At 37.8% G+C, this 17,146-nt stretch overlaps 1 protein-coding gene across 1 annotated transcript in view; it reads left to right on the top strand.

The window, feature by feature from the left end:
- The first annotated feature begins 210 nt into the window (after nt 1-210).
- vps35 (VPS35 retromer complex component) overlaps nt 211-17,146 on the top strand; it is a 42,152-nt gene continuing 25,216 nt past the window's right edge. The window contains exons 1-5 of the mRNA XM_052028405.1: nt 211-386; nt 8,115-8,213; nt 12,611-12,707; nt 13,382-13,505; nt 14,146-14,328. Coding sequence (XP_051884365.1) covers nt 384-386; nt 8,115-8,213; nt 12,611-12,707; nt 13,382-13,505; nt 14,146-14,328 — 506 coding nt within the window. The 5' untranslated portion in view covers nt 211-383. The remainder of the gene's footprint in view (nt 387-8,114; nt 8,214-12,610; nt 12,708-13,381; nt 13,506-14,145; nt 14,329-17,146) is intronic.

Genomic DNA, 17,146 nt, shown 5'->3' with positions numbered 1-17,146 from the left:
CCCATAGGCTGCAGCGCTGACTGAACGCAGCCGCGCTCACTGGCGGGAATGTTGATTGGGCATTCTCAATATCAATCATCTAACGCGTAGCACGGAGCTTTCCGTGCATTGGTTAAATTGATTACACCGGAACTTACCGTCTTTTGCTCAGGGGGACCAATCAAAACCAGGAGGTTTTGCTCCACCTCTGTTGCTGATTGGTGAAAATCTGTTGTCGTATTAGAGTTTGCGGCTTGTGTATGGTCTATCCTGATGTCAATCACTTGACGCAGCGGGGCTCCTGGCTGTAGAGTTAAGCTAATTATTCTGGTTGTTCCTGGAGGGCCTGAAGTAGTGAGTGTCAGGTGATTGAGGCCGCGTTTGTTGGCTTGAGCCTCTAAATCATGGTGAGTGTTGGCGCATTAAGTTTGGGACCTAATGTCGTCCGCCATTAAATGCAACGGGCTTGGCTGTGGGCATCGCTGGCGACTGGGCTCTTGGAAATCAACCTTGTTGGGGAGGCTGTTGTGAATGGGCGTTGCTGGGCCTGGCCTTGGCCTGCCTTTAGTTATGGTTCAGGGGTAGCTCGGTTACTCCTGATAGGAGCTGGCGGTCGGTGGGAGAGTACCGTGCGTGGTTACATGGATGAGTTATAAATGAGGAAACAAGGAGTGCGAATGGCAGGTTATTCGAAGCTCCAACGGCGGCGTTAAAAAGAGGAAGGCCTCGAGGCTGTGCGGTTTTTTTTTGTGTTAAAATCTAAATTATTTTCTGTCCTAGAGAGGAATAAGTGACGCAATTTAGTACTATGTCGCCTTTATGGTTAGCCCTCTTCTTGATTGTCATTGAATCTGGAGGAAATTTTATTAGGGTGACCTGCAAATCGTTTTTATTTTCCCTATCAAAATGTCTCCCTCCTTGAGGCACAACATCCTCCAATTTGGTACTGGCTCATAGAGAAAATACAATTTGTCTCGAAATGATCAATAATTTCATTTTGATGCTTGACAGCATAGAATATTGCCACGAACCATAGGTGTAGCTAAACAAACTAATGTCTGGGGTATCTTGAGCGTTTTGAGTTGGTGTTATTAATTCACAAGCAGCAGAGGTATGTCATGTTTGAAGCTTTATTTCTGCCATGTCTGGTAAATGATCCGAACCAGTTACAGACTGATAGCACACGTCAAGTTGAATCGTAACGGGACGATCATTTACCAGTGTTGTAAGTGACTGTCCACCCATCACATTTTCACAGTATAACGTATTTTCTATGTAGAATATAGATTTCTCATAATGCTCACTTCTAGACTCTATTCACCCTATAGAATTTACAACATATACTTTCTCGAGTAATGAACAAAATTCTTGTCATTTATTTTTCAAAGGCAAATCTAGGTAATAGAACATTGCATTAGACCCAACATGAGATGAAAACTCAAAGAATATTTGCTTTACTGAGCTTTCCTGTATATGGGTTACCATTTTAAAATTGTTCCCAATTTTTTCCTTTTCTAAATGAGCACATATTTAATCTGGTGTTAATGTTAATATTTTGTAGATTGGAGACTTTGAAAACATCACTGTTTGCATCAAGATTTTCTAGACTCCAAAACTCCAATGTTTATCTTTAGATAATGACATTGCTCTGGAAACAAAATGTAATGGGAATTTTAAAAAGTGTTTCAATAAAATTTTTTAAGTGGAAACTGATTATTTTAATAAAATGAACGTCAGGTTGCACTCAGAGCAACTTTCCTTTATTAGGTCTGTTTTGAATTTGCACAATCATTTTTAAGTTTGCTTAAGCATGGATATAGAGAGCAAGGGAACCAGTTATTTCTCTGCCTTTAAGCAGAAGGTTCAAAACTTGAGCAATTCTGGTAGAAAAATTATCTTCTTTGTTCTCCTTGCAGCACTGTACAGTTCTATTAGACAGCTGGTATTGCATCAAGTGCATATTTGCAGACATTCTACCCATTCCAAATGTAAACTGAAGAGTTTGAATTGTAAACCTGCATGCCTCAAATCTGGCACATGAATCTTAGAAGTATACTTCAATCCTCATTACCAGTGACTAATGTCTAACTAGAATCTTTTTCCTTAAAATAGCATCTTTTTAAACAAAATATTTTGCACATTGGTTTGCGAAACGTACCAGTCCTCGGTACAGTTCAGTCGTTGAATGCGTGTGCTTTGTTTAGCATATGTTTATTATCCATGCCTATTTTCATCACACTTCAGATCACTGAGGGGAAATAAAAAGAAATGAGATGCTCACTCTGGAGCCAGATATTTGCAGCTTTTTGGATGACCTCGATGGAATTTGTCCAATTTTAGAAATTCTGGCTTGAAAGTACATGTAGTTAGACAATGGCAAAATAACTTCGCAAGTTTCTTTTCTATGGAAGTGCATATAAGAATTAACATCAGTAATGATGAATGCTGCTCTTTCCTGGTCAATAAATATAAGTATAGCAGTATTCAGCTATTTGTTCCATATTGAATTATAGATGTCAATGAGTAGAGTTGTTGTGTAATCGGTTCAAACAACCGGATTCTTCTAGATCCTTTTGCTTTGTTCAGATGTTCTTTCAATCATGAGTCCTAAATTATTTAAAGTGTTGTGTGCTTTGTTTGGTTTACTTGAAGGAAAGCTTTATATTTTTCAAATGTTACAAATGGGCAAAATCATGCTGCTTTTGGCAATGATAGTTCAACAAGGTAGGATATTATTGCCAATAATAATAATACCTACCATGGTGATGAGGCTGTTGAATTTCAGATTTCCAGAGGCTGGGAAGCTGGCTGCGATTACACAATTTTAGGCTTCCTCATGCAGCACTTTTGAAGTCAATTATGCATACTACAGTTTAATTGATTTGTACTTGATTGCTATTATTGGATTTATAAAAATTGTGGCAACTACCAAATGATAGTAGATGCTTTAAAAGATTTTGAACTCTCCTTGTACCAAACCTCTTTGGGGGGGGGGGGGGGGGGGAGGTGGTGGAGGGGAAGAATGCAACTATTTTGATAACATTTATCTTTTGACAAATAGCATAACCGATTTGATCCATTGCTTGTTTAACTTTTGTGTAAATCTGAGTGATTAAATTACCCAACCACTTACTAGCAAGGTAAAAAGACTTGTTGCCGTGTAGCATGAACAATTTTTACTTTATGCACCCCCCCATAAAAAAAAAACTGTAAATCTGTTGTTTTGGTTAGTTGCAGCTCTGACTTGAAGAGCTCTTGAAGAATATTAGCATCTTGCATTTTCTGTAAGATATGTAATGTCGAACCCGCCCTTCCCAAGGAATTTCAGAAATGTAATCAAATGAAAATGGGCACCAAAGTAGTTGGTCATGGAATCATAGAAATTTATGGCACTGAATGGGGAAAAAAATTGACTTGTATTTTTTTCTGCTGATGTCCATGGAGAAGTGAACAAAAGCTTGATCACACAAGTGGCCTTCAAAGAGGGTTGAAGGATGAGTGGAAGCATTAATAGTGGTGATTCAAGAGTGGTGAGCCAAATTGAATTCAATCCACACACACAAATGATTAGATACAAAGGGAAATGGGGGAAGGGGTTACATAAGAATTTGTTATAGAACTGTATGTTATTGGAGCAGTTGTAGGTTGGAATTGAGGGTTGGGCATGGCAAGGAACCAATCTTAAATGTGAAGACATCTGTTAAATTTGATATTGGACCATGGGTGATCAATATAGGCCAACAAAGATGGAAGTGCTATATGTGGAGATTCAAACGTGGGTGTCAAATAGTTGGATAGATGAAAGTGTAAGGTCATGGGAGACTGCCAGGGGAAACGGTGCAGCTAAAAGCAAGGGTAATGGAGACCCTCAACTCACTTTGGAAGCTATTTCTAAACTCCTGGATAAAAAAACTTGATCAGGAATTTTCTACTTTGGAAACGCTGTTAAAGGAGATTGAAGACAGACAAACAACACTTAAACAGTAAATACCTTTTTGATGGTTCTATCCATTCCATCACTTTGTTCATTTGAGTAGACAGATGGTCAATAATTGCATGGACCTAGAATCATCTTGCTTTTTGTGGACAGGACATCTCTAGGGTATTTTTCATACTGAATAGATGCCAGTATTTTAGCTTTCTTTGAATGAAATATTAAACTGGGGGTCGTGCATGCCTACAGATTTGCAAGAGATCCAATAGAAATATTTTCAGGAATCGCAGCAGAGTTATGATACAGGAGGAGACTTTTTGGTCCATCAAGTCCACACCAACTCCAAATAAAGCAATCCCATCAGTAAAGTTCCTTTGTCTTATTCCCCTGCATTGCTGCAACTACTTCTCTATCACATTTTCACCACCCTTCCTTGTTGATTCTTTGCCACTTACTTATACTGGAGCAATTTATAGTAGCCAGTTAACCTACCAGCACATCCCTGAAGACGTACCCAGTACATTTAGCCATTTCTTAGCATGACAGCTTAATTAATTAAATGGGCAATGTTTTTTTGTGATGGTGAGAACTTGGAAGGAAAGGTGAGATGTTTCATTCACTCAATACTTCTGATTGAAAGTTGTTGCAAATTCTTAGTTTGTATTTTGTGTATCTTGTGTACTGAATGCTACTAAATAACTTCTGTCAGTTATTTATTCCTATAATTTGCAACAAGCTGTGGCAGAACTGCAGTTTGATTTGATCCATTTATTTTGGGTTATTTGGTGCTGTCTAAAGCATACTGTTTCCACTATTTAACATGCATATTGTAATTTTTGCACTTGGGCACCTCGTGATTGTACTGTGTCAAGACTCTTCAGGAAATTGCCTTTCATTCTTTGAAACTCGTGCAAGCAAAAGCCTGATTGGCTTAATATTTCCTCCAAATGTACCTACTTTGTATCAGTCTAGTAAACTTTGTTGCACTGTCTCAAAGGCAAGTATTTCATTTAAGATGACCAAAACTGTATGCAGATGGTATGTATCTAGGTGTGTTCTCAAAGTCATGTGCAGTTGCAGCAAAGTTTCCATTACTTTTGTACTCTCCTTGCAATAAAGGCTAATATCACACTTGCTTCTCTAATTGAAAAACACTATGACGCTGGAGGAACTCAACAGGCCAGGCAGCATCTGTGAAGAAAAGCAGGCAGTCAACGTTTCCGGTCAGGACCCTTCTTCAGGACTGGAGATAGGAAAAGGGGGAGCCCAATATATAGGAGGGAAAAGCAGAGCAGTGACAGGTGGACAAAAGAGGGGAGGCGGGATGAGCACAAGGTGCTGATAGATGCAGGTAAGAGATGGCACGAACATCGAATTCTCCCACTTTAAGTAATCCCCACACCCACCCACCAACCATGCCTCTTTTCTTCCCTTTCCTAGCTTCTTTCTCTTTTTTTCCTACCCCCTCTTTTTTTTCCTCCTCACCTTTGACCAATCCCCCAGTGGATCTGCTCTCCCCTCCTCCCCTGCACCTGCCTATCATTATCTCTTACCTGCATCTACCTATCACCACCTTGTGCCCACCCCGCCTCCCATCTTTTGTCCACTTATCACTGCTCTGCTTTTCCCTCCTATATATTGGGATTCGACTTTTCCTGTCTTCAGTCCTGAAGGAGGGTCCTGACCCAAGATGTTGACCACCTGCTTTTCTCCATGGATGCTGTCTGGCCTGCTGAGTTCCTCCAACATCATTGTGTTTTTCCAATTAGAAAAGCAAGTGTGATATTAGCCTTTATTGCAAGGAGAGTACAAAAGTAATGGAAACTTTGCTGCAACTGAGTTCCTCCAGCATCAGTGTTTTTCATCTAGATTCCAGCATCTGGAGTCCTTTGTTTCTCTAGTATTACTTTTCTAATTATTTGTTGCATTAACTTTATGCTTCCTATATGATGACACTAATATCTCTGAACTTAAGAATGATGTTCTGTTCTTCATTCTTTCTACCAAAGTGGATGATTTTGCACTGCTCCACATTACCCTCCATTTGCCATAGCTTTTGTCGAATTGATAACTGTGTTAACTTATTTTCATTTATGTATTTACTTTAATGATTTTTTTTTACTATTACTTTTAATTACATATTTCATTTTTAAACTTTTGAATGTGTGTGAATGAAAATGGCTCTTGGAAAGGATGAAAAATCTTAAAAGCAGTACTAATGCTGGAAATCTGAAATAAAGAAAATTAAACATTTTTTGGAGGGAGTTTTAGATTAAGGACTTTTCAGCAGAATTTTGAGAGATAGCAAAGTTAGGGCTGGGACTTTGGTATGGTAGGTTTCCAGTAGAATTTTGTGATGAGGCTTGTTCTGTTCTTCCCATGTCGTCTGATTATCTGCTATGTTGCTGCTGCCACCCAAGACCATGCCACTTGGTTCCTGGTGTGTGTCAGCAAGGTCAGCCATACAGATCTGGAGTAGGTTGCTTTGGCTCAAAAGGAGTAGGAGTTTGGGCAATGGCCCGTACTTGGGAAAATCTGTGCCAATGTTTAAGAGGATAAATGTAAAAGGCAACACAACTGGTGAAAGCAGTATTAATTTCCTGTAAAGATTTTATGCATTTTTTTTGTCCATCCGGCCCATCAAGTCTGCTCCACCATTCGATCATGACTGATTTTATTTTTCCCTCTCAACCCCATTCTTCTGCCTTCTCCCCGTAATCTCTGACACCCTTACTAATCAAGAACCTATCGACCTCCGCTTTAAATATACCCAATGACTTGGCCTCCACAGCTGTCTGTGGCAATGAATTCCACAGATTCACCACCCTCTGGCTAAAGAAATTCCTCCTCATCTTTGTTTTAAAGGGACATCCTTTTATTCTGAGGCTGTGCCTTCTGGTCCTAGACTCTCCCACCACTGGAAACATCCTTTTCATGTCCACTCCCCCATCCTTCTAAACTCCAGCAAGTACAGGCCCAGAGCCATCAAGTGTTCTGCATACATTAAACCTCTAATCCCCAGGATCATTCTCATGAACCTCCTCTGAACCCTCTCCAATACCAGCACATCTTTTAGATATGGGGCCCAAAACTGCTCACAATACTCCAAATGTGGTCTGACCAACACATTACATCCTTGATTTTATATTCTAGTCCTTTTGAAATGAATGCTAACATTGTATTTGCCTTCCTTACTACTGACTCAACCTGCAAGTTAACCTTTAGGGAATCCTGCACTAGGATTCCCAAGTCCCTTTGCACCTCTGATTTCTGAATTCACTCCCCGTTTAGAAAACAGTCTGTTCCTTTTATTCTTTCTACCAAAGTGCATGACCATACACCTCCCTATGCTGTATTCCATCTGCCACTTCTTTGCCCATTCTTCCAACCTGTCCAAGTCCTTCTGCAAGCTCCCTGCTTCCTCAACACTACCTGCCCCTCCACCTGTCTTGTATCATCTGCAAATTTGGCCACAAAGCCATCAATTTTGTCATCCAGATTATTAACATATAACGTGGAAAGTAGCGGACACTGACTCCTGCGGAACACCCCTAGTCATTGGCAGCCAACCAGAAAAGGCCCCCTTTATTCCCATTCTTTGCCTTCTGCTAGTCAGCCAATCTTCTATCCATGATAGTACCTTTCCTGTAATACCATGGGCTATACTTGTATAGGCTACTTCTTTGTGGTTCCTTGTCAAAGGCCTTCTGAAAATCCAAATGAACAACATTCACTGACTCTTTTGTCTACCCTGCCTGTTACTTCCTCAAAGAATTCCAACAGATTTATCAGGCAAGATTTCCTCTTAAGGAAACCGTGCTGACTTCGGCCTATTTTATCATGAGCTTCCAAGTACCCTGAAACCTCATCCTTAATAATGGATTCTAATATCTTACCAACCATTGAAGTCAGGCTAACTGGTCTATAATTTCCTGGCTTTTGCCTCCCTCCCTTCTTAAAGAGTGGTGTGAGATTTGCAATTTTCAACTAATTGTTTCAAATTATATGAATAATTCAAAGTTATTTTTAATATCAGCTATCAAAATTTTGAAGAGTGAAACTTTGCCAGATGTGTTTGGAATACAGAACTTGTTGAATGTAAATTTTTTTTTATAGCATCACAGCACAAATTGGCTATATGGCTAGTCAATTAGCATATTTTCTCCATGAAAATAATGTTCACTCTATAATTTTTCTGTAGCCTACAACTCAGCAGTCACCTCAAGATGAACAGGAAAAGTTGCTTGATGAAGCTGTTCAGACTGTTAAGGTCCAGTCTTTTCAAATGAAACGATGCTTGGTAAGTTATTGTTTATCTTGCACATTGTTGAATATATAGTTGCGGGATAGAAGAAAAATGTGTGAGTTTATTAATGACTCTGGTTTTAGCCATTGAATAGGATGGCATAGAAACTGTGTGTTTCTACTGAGCTAGCAGACTGTTATTGAGATAACACGTTTTTATAGTTTAATATCTTTGGGTCGAGTAGACAAAAGAATGGCTATAGTTTCAGCTTTGATCTCTATCTCATGGTTCCATTGTAAGTGTTTTGAGAATAAGGTCTGTTGAGCCTGATCAAAATTCTCCAAAACTAGAAACATGTTTATGGAGTTCATTTTGATTTGCAGACTTGATGCCACGAATGAAGGAGAAAATTCCAGGTTTCCTTGTTTTTGCATTATGTACAGACCTATTTCCAAAGGCATTGCTGACAATGCTGGGGGGGGGGGGGGGGGGGGGGGGTTAGTTGGGGAAAGAAATTCCAGTGTCTGGAATAGTTCTGAATTGACTTCTAAAATGAAATAAGTATATTTTTCATTCCTATTTTTATCTTAAAAAAAACATTATGTTGATGACTGTGGTCTGTTTTTAGAAGGCTGCAGGAAATCTAATTGTCCTCAGGAGCTTGTGTGCATTTTTATCTAACTAACAAAACCAGAGATGGGTTCAGTTAACTTACTGCCCAAGGTAATGATTAATGCATATGTGTCAGTTTTCTCTTTTTAAAGAAAAGCCAATTTTGCCTTGGATACTGTTTCTTTCGCGGAGTGAAATATTTCTCGGCCCTTTAGTTACAATTCAGCAGAATGTATGTTTCCAGTAGTGGATAACATTATTCAGCAAACACAAAATCAATATGGATGTGGGAAAATACTTAAATATTTTGCTTACTGCTCTACTGCCCTAAAGTTAATTCATCTTTTGCCATGGTTAAAAATCAAAAATATCAAGATTTTAAAGAATACATTTTCATCTCTTCTGTAATCTTAATGTAGTTTTAAAACTTTGGTTCCTCTTCACTTGGCTGATCATTGGATGTGGATCATTGCTGTTTTTGGGAACCAAAATAGAGATAAAAGTAACTTTTGTTCAGTGGGTGGAGGGAAATGTAACTGGATGGTTGTGAGAAGATGGAGAGACAAGAGACTGCAGATACTGGAATCTGGAGCAACAAACAATCCACTGGAGGAACCCATACAGTGTCTGTGGGAGGAAAGAAGTCATCAATGTTTTGGGTGAAAACCCTGCATCAGGACAGTTGTGGGAAGGTCCCTTCCATAAAAATCTGGAAAAGAAATCCTAGTTGAGTTGGATCTTTAGAATCACTAAATTGGAATATCTAATGTGGTATGTTGTGACATTACATAAAAAATGCCCAATACAGAGTAGTGTTATCCTCAGTTGACTTGGTGGGTTGTAGATTCTGGAAGAATATGCTAGTGTGCATTAGAATAGATACTTGTATTGACCAGATCCATATTCTTAATTTTGCCGGATATAATGAAAAATTGTTCTACCAGTACTTCAGGGTTTGCCTTCAGAAGGCAATTGTTAGTGTCACCATAAATATACCACGCCAAATTCATACATTCTAGAAGCAAAATATTTTCTGTGAATGAAGATTAACAATTCTTGCATCTCATTGTTTTTGGGCAGATTCAAAATCAGGTTTTTGATGTTTTAGTGACTTAAGCTTGTTCAATCATTTAGTTAGATCACGTTTGATTTATACTTTTACCTGTTTTTGCTCTATCCTTTTAATCCTCTTGCCTAATAAAGGTCTTATCATTTTGGTCTTGGAGATTTCAGTAAGCCCACTATCCACAGCACTTAGAAGGAACAAGGTTGGATTTTCACTTCCTTTTGTGTGATGCATGCTTCCTGATCTATTTTAATTTTATGATCATAGCCCCTTTTCTGGACTCCTTTTAATAGAGAAAATAGCTTCTCTATCTACACGTCAAACCTCTTATTCATTTAAAATACTTCAGTTTTATAATGGTCTGCCTTCTACCCTCGAGGGCCTACTATGTGTCAGCTTTATGCAATCAGTCTCATAATTTATCTCCTTTAAGACCATTTTTCAAGCTAGTGAATTGAATTATACTTAAGTCTACTAGTTATTTTCTGAGGTTGTATCCAAAAATGAGAAAAAGTCTTTCATGTACTGCCTGACCCATTGGATCTAACAAAGTCTTGCTACCCTTTTTTGAATTCCATGCCCCTTGGGGTAAAGACCAAGATCCTGTAATCTACTTTATTACATTTATAACTGTGCTTTTTCTAGGTAGATGCATAAATCTCTTATTCCCAGTCTCTCGTAATGTACTTGATGACCCTCAGGGGGCTGTAGGGGACTGTTTCTATGATGCTATTACTGATATCTTGGTTGATCCTTCTTGCGCTATCCCACAATTAACTCCACTTGCCATCGGCTTGCTCGTTTTGTCAGTTCGTATTCCCTTGCAATTTTTTGGTTCTCACAATTTGGTCTGCCACCTGCAGAGATGGATGTATAAATTTATCTCACTAGCTAGAGAAAAAGCCCTTTTATTGTTCTTCCTCGTCTCTCCTCCCAATTGCTTTGCAACCAGTTTTTGCTGATATTTTGTGTAGAACTATATCAGATTCATATAGGCAATTCCATGCTAAGGATTTGCCCAAAGGACTCTTTTAATTTTGTGATTCTCTGATCTGATCTTGTTTTCATTCACTACCATTATGTTGTATTACTTTTGATTTTTAGATTACTGTAATTAACCAGCCCCTCTCCATTTTGGATACAAAGGGCATCAGAGTACATAGGGTAGGGAAGGGAGCTGAGGTAGATGTTGACCACAATCATATTGTACATGGATCAGACCCATGTAGAAGCAGTAGGCCTGTGCTTCTATTACTTTTGTTCTTGCATTCTTATGTAATCTGTGTGAGATAATTTAACAAACCTTGTAAATATTTTTAAGTTGCACTTTCTGGATGGCTCTTTCCATTCATTCCTTGTTTCTTCACTCTCTTATTTCACTTCATGTTTTTTCAGTTACATTTTTATTACATTGGTCCATTGCTGGGACCATCGTGCACTTCATTTGCAATGTTCCACTATTGGAGTTGCCATCTTTCTCATGAGATGTTCAACTCGTCTATTATCCCAAGTAAAGATCCCATGTTCTTGACTTAAGGTAGAGGAGTTATCCCTAGGTAAGTAAAAGATTGTCAGTTAATTCTCATACTGTTGTTTGAGGGAGCATACTGTGCCTGCTGCTTCAACGTTTTAGCAATGACTACTTTTCAGAAGTACCTCCTAGGCTCTGATCATCTTTGGCACATTCTGAAAAGAGGTGCATAAGTGTATGTCTGTCTTAATCTATCTAGGCATTGAGTTGTCAATTAGACCACTTTGTCTGTCTTTGGTTTTTGACTTTGCAGCACACTTTAAAAATTCAAAATTTCTTTTCACTTCTCAACAGAAATACATCTGCTTTTTTTATGGGATGCAGCATGATTTCGGTATGTTCACTACATTTACAGAGGCCACATTCTTTCTTAAACATTTTTCTTTTTGCTATATTTTCCAATCATCATGCTACTAACACATCAAGATGTAGTTTGGTGCAGTGGAGCCCTTTTTTATATATATCAACATTTGGAGAATCATGGTTAGCTGTGATTCTATCTTGTGTTCCTAGTAGGCTTGGTAGTTACTGTATTTGATGCCATCTATGATCTAAAATTTTGTACTTGGTTTATCCAGTCTATAAAGTGTGATACTGAAAGAGATCCATTAGCTCCTGAGCTATTTTGGGAGGGGGGGGGGGATGTGTAAGGTTGAATTTGGAGGCGAGGATGGGGGGGGGGGGGGGGGGGGTGAATATTCTGGATAAGCAATGTCTAGTCTTTCAAAAGTTTACCTGTTCAGCCAAAGCAAAAGCTTTGGTTGGACAATGAATCATTTCGCTTAAAATCAAACTTAGTTTTTGAGTAAAGGAGACCTTCAAGGGGAAGGATCAATATAAGGCTTGTTAATATATAACAGTGCTGCATTTTATATGCGTATAAATAGATGGTAAAAGAAAATCTTTGATTGTTGTGAGATTTCAGTAAAAATCTTCAGATGGCAATTTTAGGTCTGCCTTTAACTGAATGATACACACCTCTGTATTCTGTCAACAGTGGAATTGATTTGGATTTGTATGTATGTGATCAAAGATTATCAATTATTGTGCAATTTTTAAATTTGCATAGTCAGAGCAATTTTATTCATGATTTCATGCTGATTGTGTGGTTGATTTGCTATGGCATTGCCTAGATATTGCCAGTTTATCTTGTTTGAAGTTAAATAAATGATTTGCATTAAAACTTTACAGTTTATTACTGAAAATCTCTAACAACTAATTGTTCCTTTTTTTCTGATTCAGGACAAGAATAAGTTGATGGATGCATTAAAACATGCTTCAAATATGCTTGGTGAACTGCGGACTTCCATGTTGTCACCAAAGAGTTATTATGAACTCTGTATCCTTAAACTGTATAGGATCCTAGTGTTTTGAGCAAAATGTAATTAAAATTCTTTCAATTTTGAAGTTTATAAGGATATGGTAATAGATTCACTTTTCATAGTTTGGAACGGGAGAAAATAGAGAGGACTTGTTTGTTCGACTAGTAAGGAAGAAATTGATGAGGGAAAGTCTAGTCTTCTCCCTCAGGCTTTGGGTTCCATGATGTAGCTTATGCTACCTGGCCTACGTTTAAAAAAAAATTGGCCTTAAAGCCCTTTAGAACTGTCTGTGATCAAGAAAGGTGCTATATGAAATCAAAGTATTTCTTTCTACTTTTTTATCTAACTACATGTGACTTTAATAATATTTCAGTTCATTTAATTAAATTCCCAAATGCACGGTAAGAAGTTATTTCATAATACTGGCATAAACATTGATGTAAGTGATCATCTGTGGAGTCTGCTCATGGAGGACCACATCACATTTAGATACTTTTCTTCCTTCCCACCCTAAATGTTCACATTTTTCTAAGGAAATAATGTTAAACTCCTATGTATTAAATATTGCATTTTATCAGTACAGTTTCAATGATTTGTTGTTTTAAGAGTAATGAAGTAAAAAATATTCAGTTTTTCCAAACTTCTTCTGGAAGATGTTTTGGATGTAGATTGACCCTTAATTCAAGGCTAGACATGGCAATTTCAGATGAATTGCATTATTTGGAAGTTTACCTGACTGATGAATTTGCCAAAGGGAGAAAGGTGGCTGACCTGTATGAACTTGTTCAGTATGCTGGCAATATTATTCCAAGGCTGTAAGTATACTCCACTTTGCAGGTCACTGGCAACTGGATTGCTTGCTTCCACAGTAATTATCTGTGCTAGTCCACAATCTTGTACTGTTTTAACCAGTGACCATGGATCAATATCTGACTGGCTTAAGAGTTTAAATGAAAATCTATACTTAACTGAAGTACCCATTTTTTTATTAATTGTTCATCCTACTACCAAACTATTACCAAGTAAATATTAAAAGGAATTTCCTGCAAGGTTTTCTTTTTTTAGCTCTTGTGTGTTATAAGTAATGTTCTATTTTCATATTGATTTCAAGAAGTAAATAGTGTTTTTCTTCAAGTGGGACTGCTGGACAAATGTTCCCTGCTTTTACTAATTGTAATTCCTAGCAAGCAATCCATTAGTTTACATGTGAAATTGTTTCTGGTGACTTTAAAGTTGGTTGATATGTTGCACATCACTGTTGTATTTAATATCAGTGTTTAACTTCAGAAGTTACTGCCATTAAATCAATCCATCTTTTCTTAACTTAGCTCTTTTAACATGTTAATGCTTATAAAACTTTAACTGTTTATGGCCATAATTTTCAAAGTAAAACACCAAATTGGATTTGCAGCCATGCTGAGTATGTGTCTTTATTTTTCGTTGTAACATGTTCAGCTATTTGCTCATCACCGTCGGAGTTGTCTACATTAAGTCATTTTCACAGTCCAGGAAGGATATTCTTAAGGATCTGGTAGAAATGTGTCGTGGAGTACAGCATCCATTACGAGGGCTATTCTTGAGGAATTATTTGCTTCAGTGTACCAGAAATATTTTGCCTGATGAAGGGGAAGAGACAGAGTAAGTATATTTTTGTTAAAACTGTGATGCATTGCAAAACTGTCATGTTTACTTTTTTTTTGAACTTATATTTGAAAGTAACCGCTATGCATATGTGCTAGATTGTTTATTCAGAGAGGAACAAAGTTAACATTTTTGATTTAAACATTTATGCATTATACTGGGTGTTTCCTTCCTAGTGCCAGGGTCAAGAATGTCACAGCATGGCTACAGAGCATTCTGGAGAGGTAGGGTAAAGAATCCGAAGTGATAGTCCTTATTAGCATCACTGGATAGGTGGAGGGATGAGGTCCTTCAAGCAGACTTTAGGAAACTTGAAATCTAAATGCAAACTATATTGACAAAATGGTGGATTAATTAGTGACACAATGGGTATGGTCTAATTGCCATTTCAGGAAAATGGCTGCAGGTTGACCAAAGTTGGAAACCGTTCCAGGGTATTTAACATTTGGGAAGGATGTGCTGAAAGGAAAAGGAGGTTGGGGATAGTGCAGGGGTTCCATTCTAAAAGGCAAGTCTGAAAGTATGAGGGGCAGTTAGATGGAGGTGGATTTAAAAAAAAATGCATTATAGGTTTGAGAGTGGGCTACCATTTAAAGAAATAAAATATGATTTACAACAAACATGATACCGAAATACAACATTGGTACAACCATGAATTACAGGAGAAATTAAACATGATGTTAAGTCTTATAAAGTTGCCAGAGAAAATAGTAAGCCTGAGGATTGGAAGTATTTAAAATTTAATGAAAAATAACTAAGAAATTGATAAAAGAAAAATAGAATATCAGAGTAAAGCATTGAGAATCAAAGACACACCTAAGAGCTTCTGTATGTATGTAAAAAGGAAAAAGACTAGCAAGAGTAAATGTAGAGCCCTTACAGACAGTGACAGGAGAATTTATAAAGAATAAGAAAATTAATAAGAATGAAATATTTTGTCTACATGGAAGAGAGCACAAAAAATCTCTCAGAAATAATGGCAAACCAAGAGTCCAGTACAAGTGAAAAATATAAAAACATTTATTAAAGAAATGCTACTAGAGAAGTTAATGAGCCTGAAAACTGGCAAATTGCAAGACCTGATGAACTACTTTCCAGGGTTTTGAAAGCAGTGTTACAGATATGGTGGATTCTCTAGTTACCATTTTCCAATATTGGATAGATTCTGGAATTGTTCCTGTGGATTGGAAGGTAACAAATGTGACCTTGCTGTTTGGGAAAGAAGGGAGAGGGAAAACTGAGGATTGCTGATCTGTTAGCATGACATTGGTAATGTGGAAAATGCAGGAATCTATAAATGAAGACGACCAGAAAAGAATAATAGGGTTAGCAGAGTTGGCGTAGACTATGGAAAATCATGTTTGACTAATCTATCGGAGTTCTGAAAATGTATGTTTAGCAGATTGGGGGGAACCAGTGGAGGTGATGGAATTGGATTTTCAGAAAGCCTTTAAGGTCCCATAGAGAATGTTAGCGCGGATTAGATTGCATGGAATTGGGGATAATATACTAGTGTGAATTGAAGGTTGAGTAACAGATGGAAACAAAGTTTGAGAATAAAGCAGTTCTTCACATTTGGCAGACTATATGTAGCACTGCAGGGCTTGGTGTTTGGGCCTAACAATTCATAATCTATACCAATGTTTGGCTGTGGGGGCAAAGTGTAATATTTCCAAGTTTGATGACACAAACTTTATGCAAGTGTGTGTAGTGATGAGGATATAGAGACTCTTCAAAGAGCAGATGGAATAGGGTTGAAAAATGTGAATTTATTCACTTCCCTGGGGGAAGAAAAACAGAAATGCTGACCTTTTTTAAATGGTGAGAGATTGGGATCAATTTGAAAGGCAAGTAGTATGTTTTGCCTTTTTGTAAGAGGGTATGAGTAAAGATGTTGCTGCAATTACATACCTGGAGCATTATATGCAATTTCAGTCTTGTAAGCTGAAAAGGATATTCTTGGGATAGAAGATGTGCAGTGAAGATTCACAGGTCTGTTGTCTGAGGACAGAATGACTAGGTTAGCCGCCTTATCCAGAATTTAGAAGGATGAGACCTGACTGTATTGAAACATAAAAAATGTTAAACAGGATAGCTGCAGGGAGAGTGTTTTTTTTTCCCTAGCTAAGAAGCCCAGAGCTAGGGATCACAGACTTAAAGGGTAGATCATTTAGAACTGAAATGAGAAGAAATCTCTTCATTGAGGGTAAAGGCTTTGTCATTGAGTTTGTTCAAAGCAGAGATCCCAGCCTGCTTCCAGCATTGAAGATAGTGCTACTCAAAGGTGGAATCCTGACATTTCTATTCCCACAACCCCATTTTCTGCCTTTCATAACTCGACTGAAGCAAATAGTTGCCTTTGCTGGTGAGAATTGGGAATTGAACATTGGATATTTCTCATCTTATATTGACCAATTACTCACTAGCTGTCAGCCTTGGCTGACCTCCATTTTTTTTTTGTAAGTGGGTGACTGCTTTAAAAGCCTTCCTTCTGTGAATGGAGGATGTAATTTGAGCTGAAAACTTCAGGGCAGCATTGTTGTCTTTAGATTGAACAGTTATACCAAAACTTTGTTTACCCTATCAGGTGGATTTGAGAGCTGCACAGCAGTAATTATGTAAGTGTAGCTATCTCCTATGAAAAATTGTCTTGCAATTAATTTACTGCTGTTTGAGCGCTGCTGCACTGGTCTCCATTATAACAGTGGTATGGTATAAATTATCTTTGTTTTCATTAACTTGTTATAGACTTGTTGAGGTGCAGCAGGTGGAGAAATAACTTGGAAAGTATAATATTGTGTTTAAGTGACTTTAT

Source organism: Pristis pectinata, chromosome 13 (assembly GCF_009764475.1).
Source record: "Pristis pectinata isolate sPriPec2 chromosome 13, sPriPec2.1.pri, whole genome shotgun sequence".
NCBI lineage: Eukaryota > Metazoa > Chordata > Chondrichthyes > Rhinopristiformes > Pristidae > Pristis > Pristis pectinata.
Note: the sequence above shows the minus strand (reverse complement) of the source record. Positions and strands in the feature narration are given on the sequence as shown.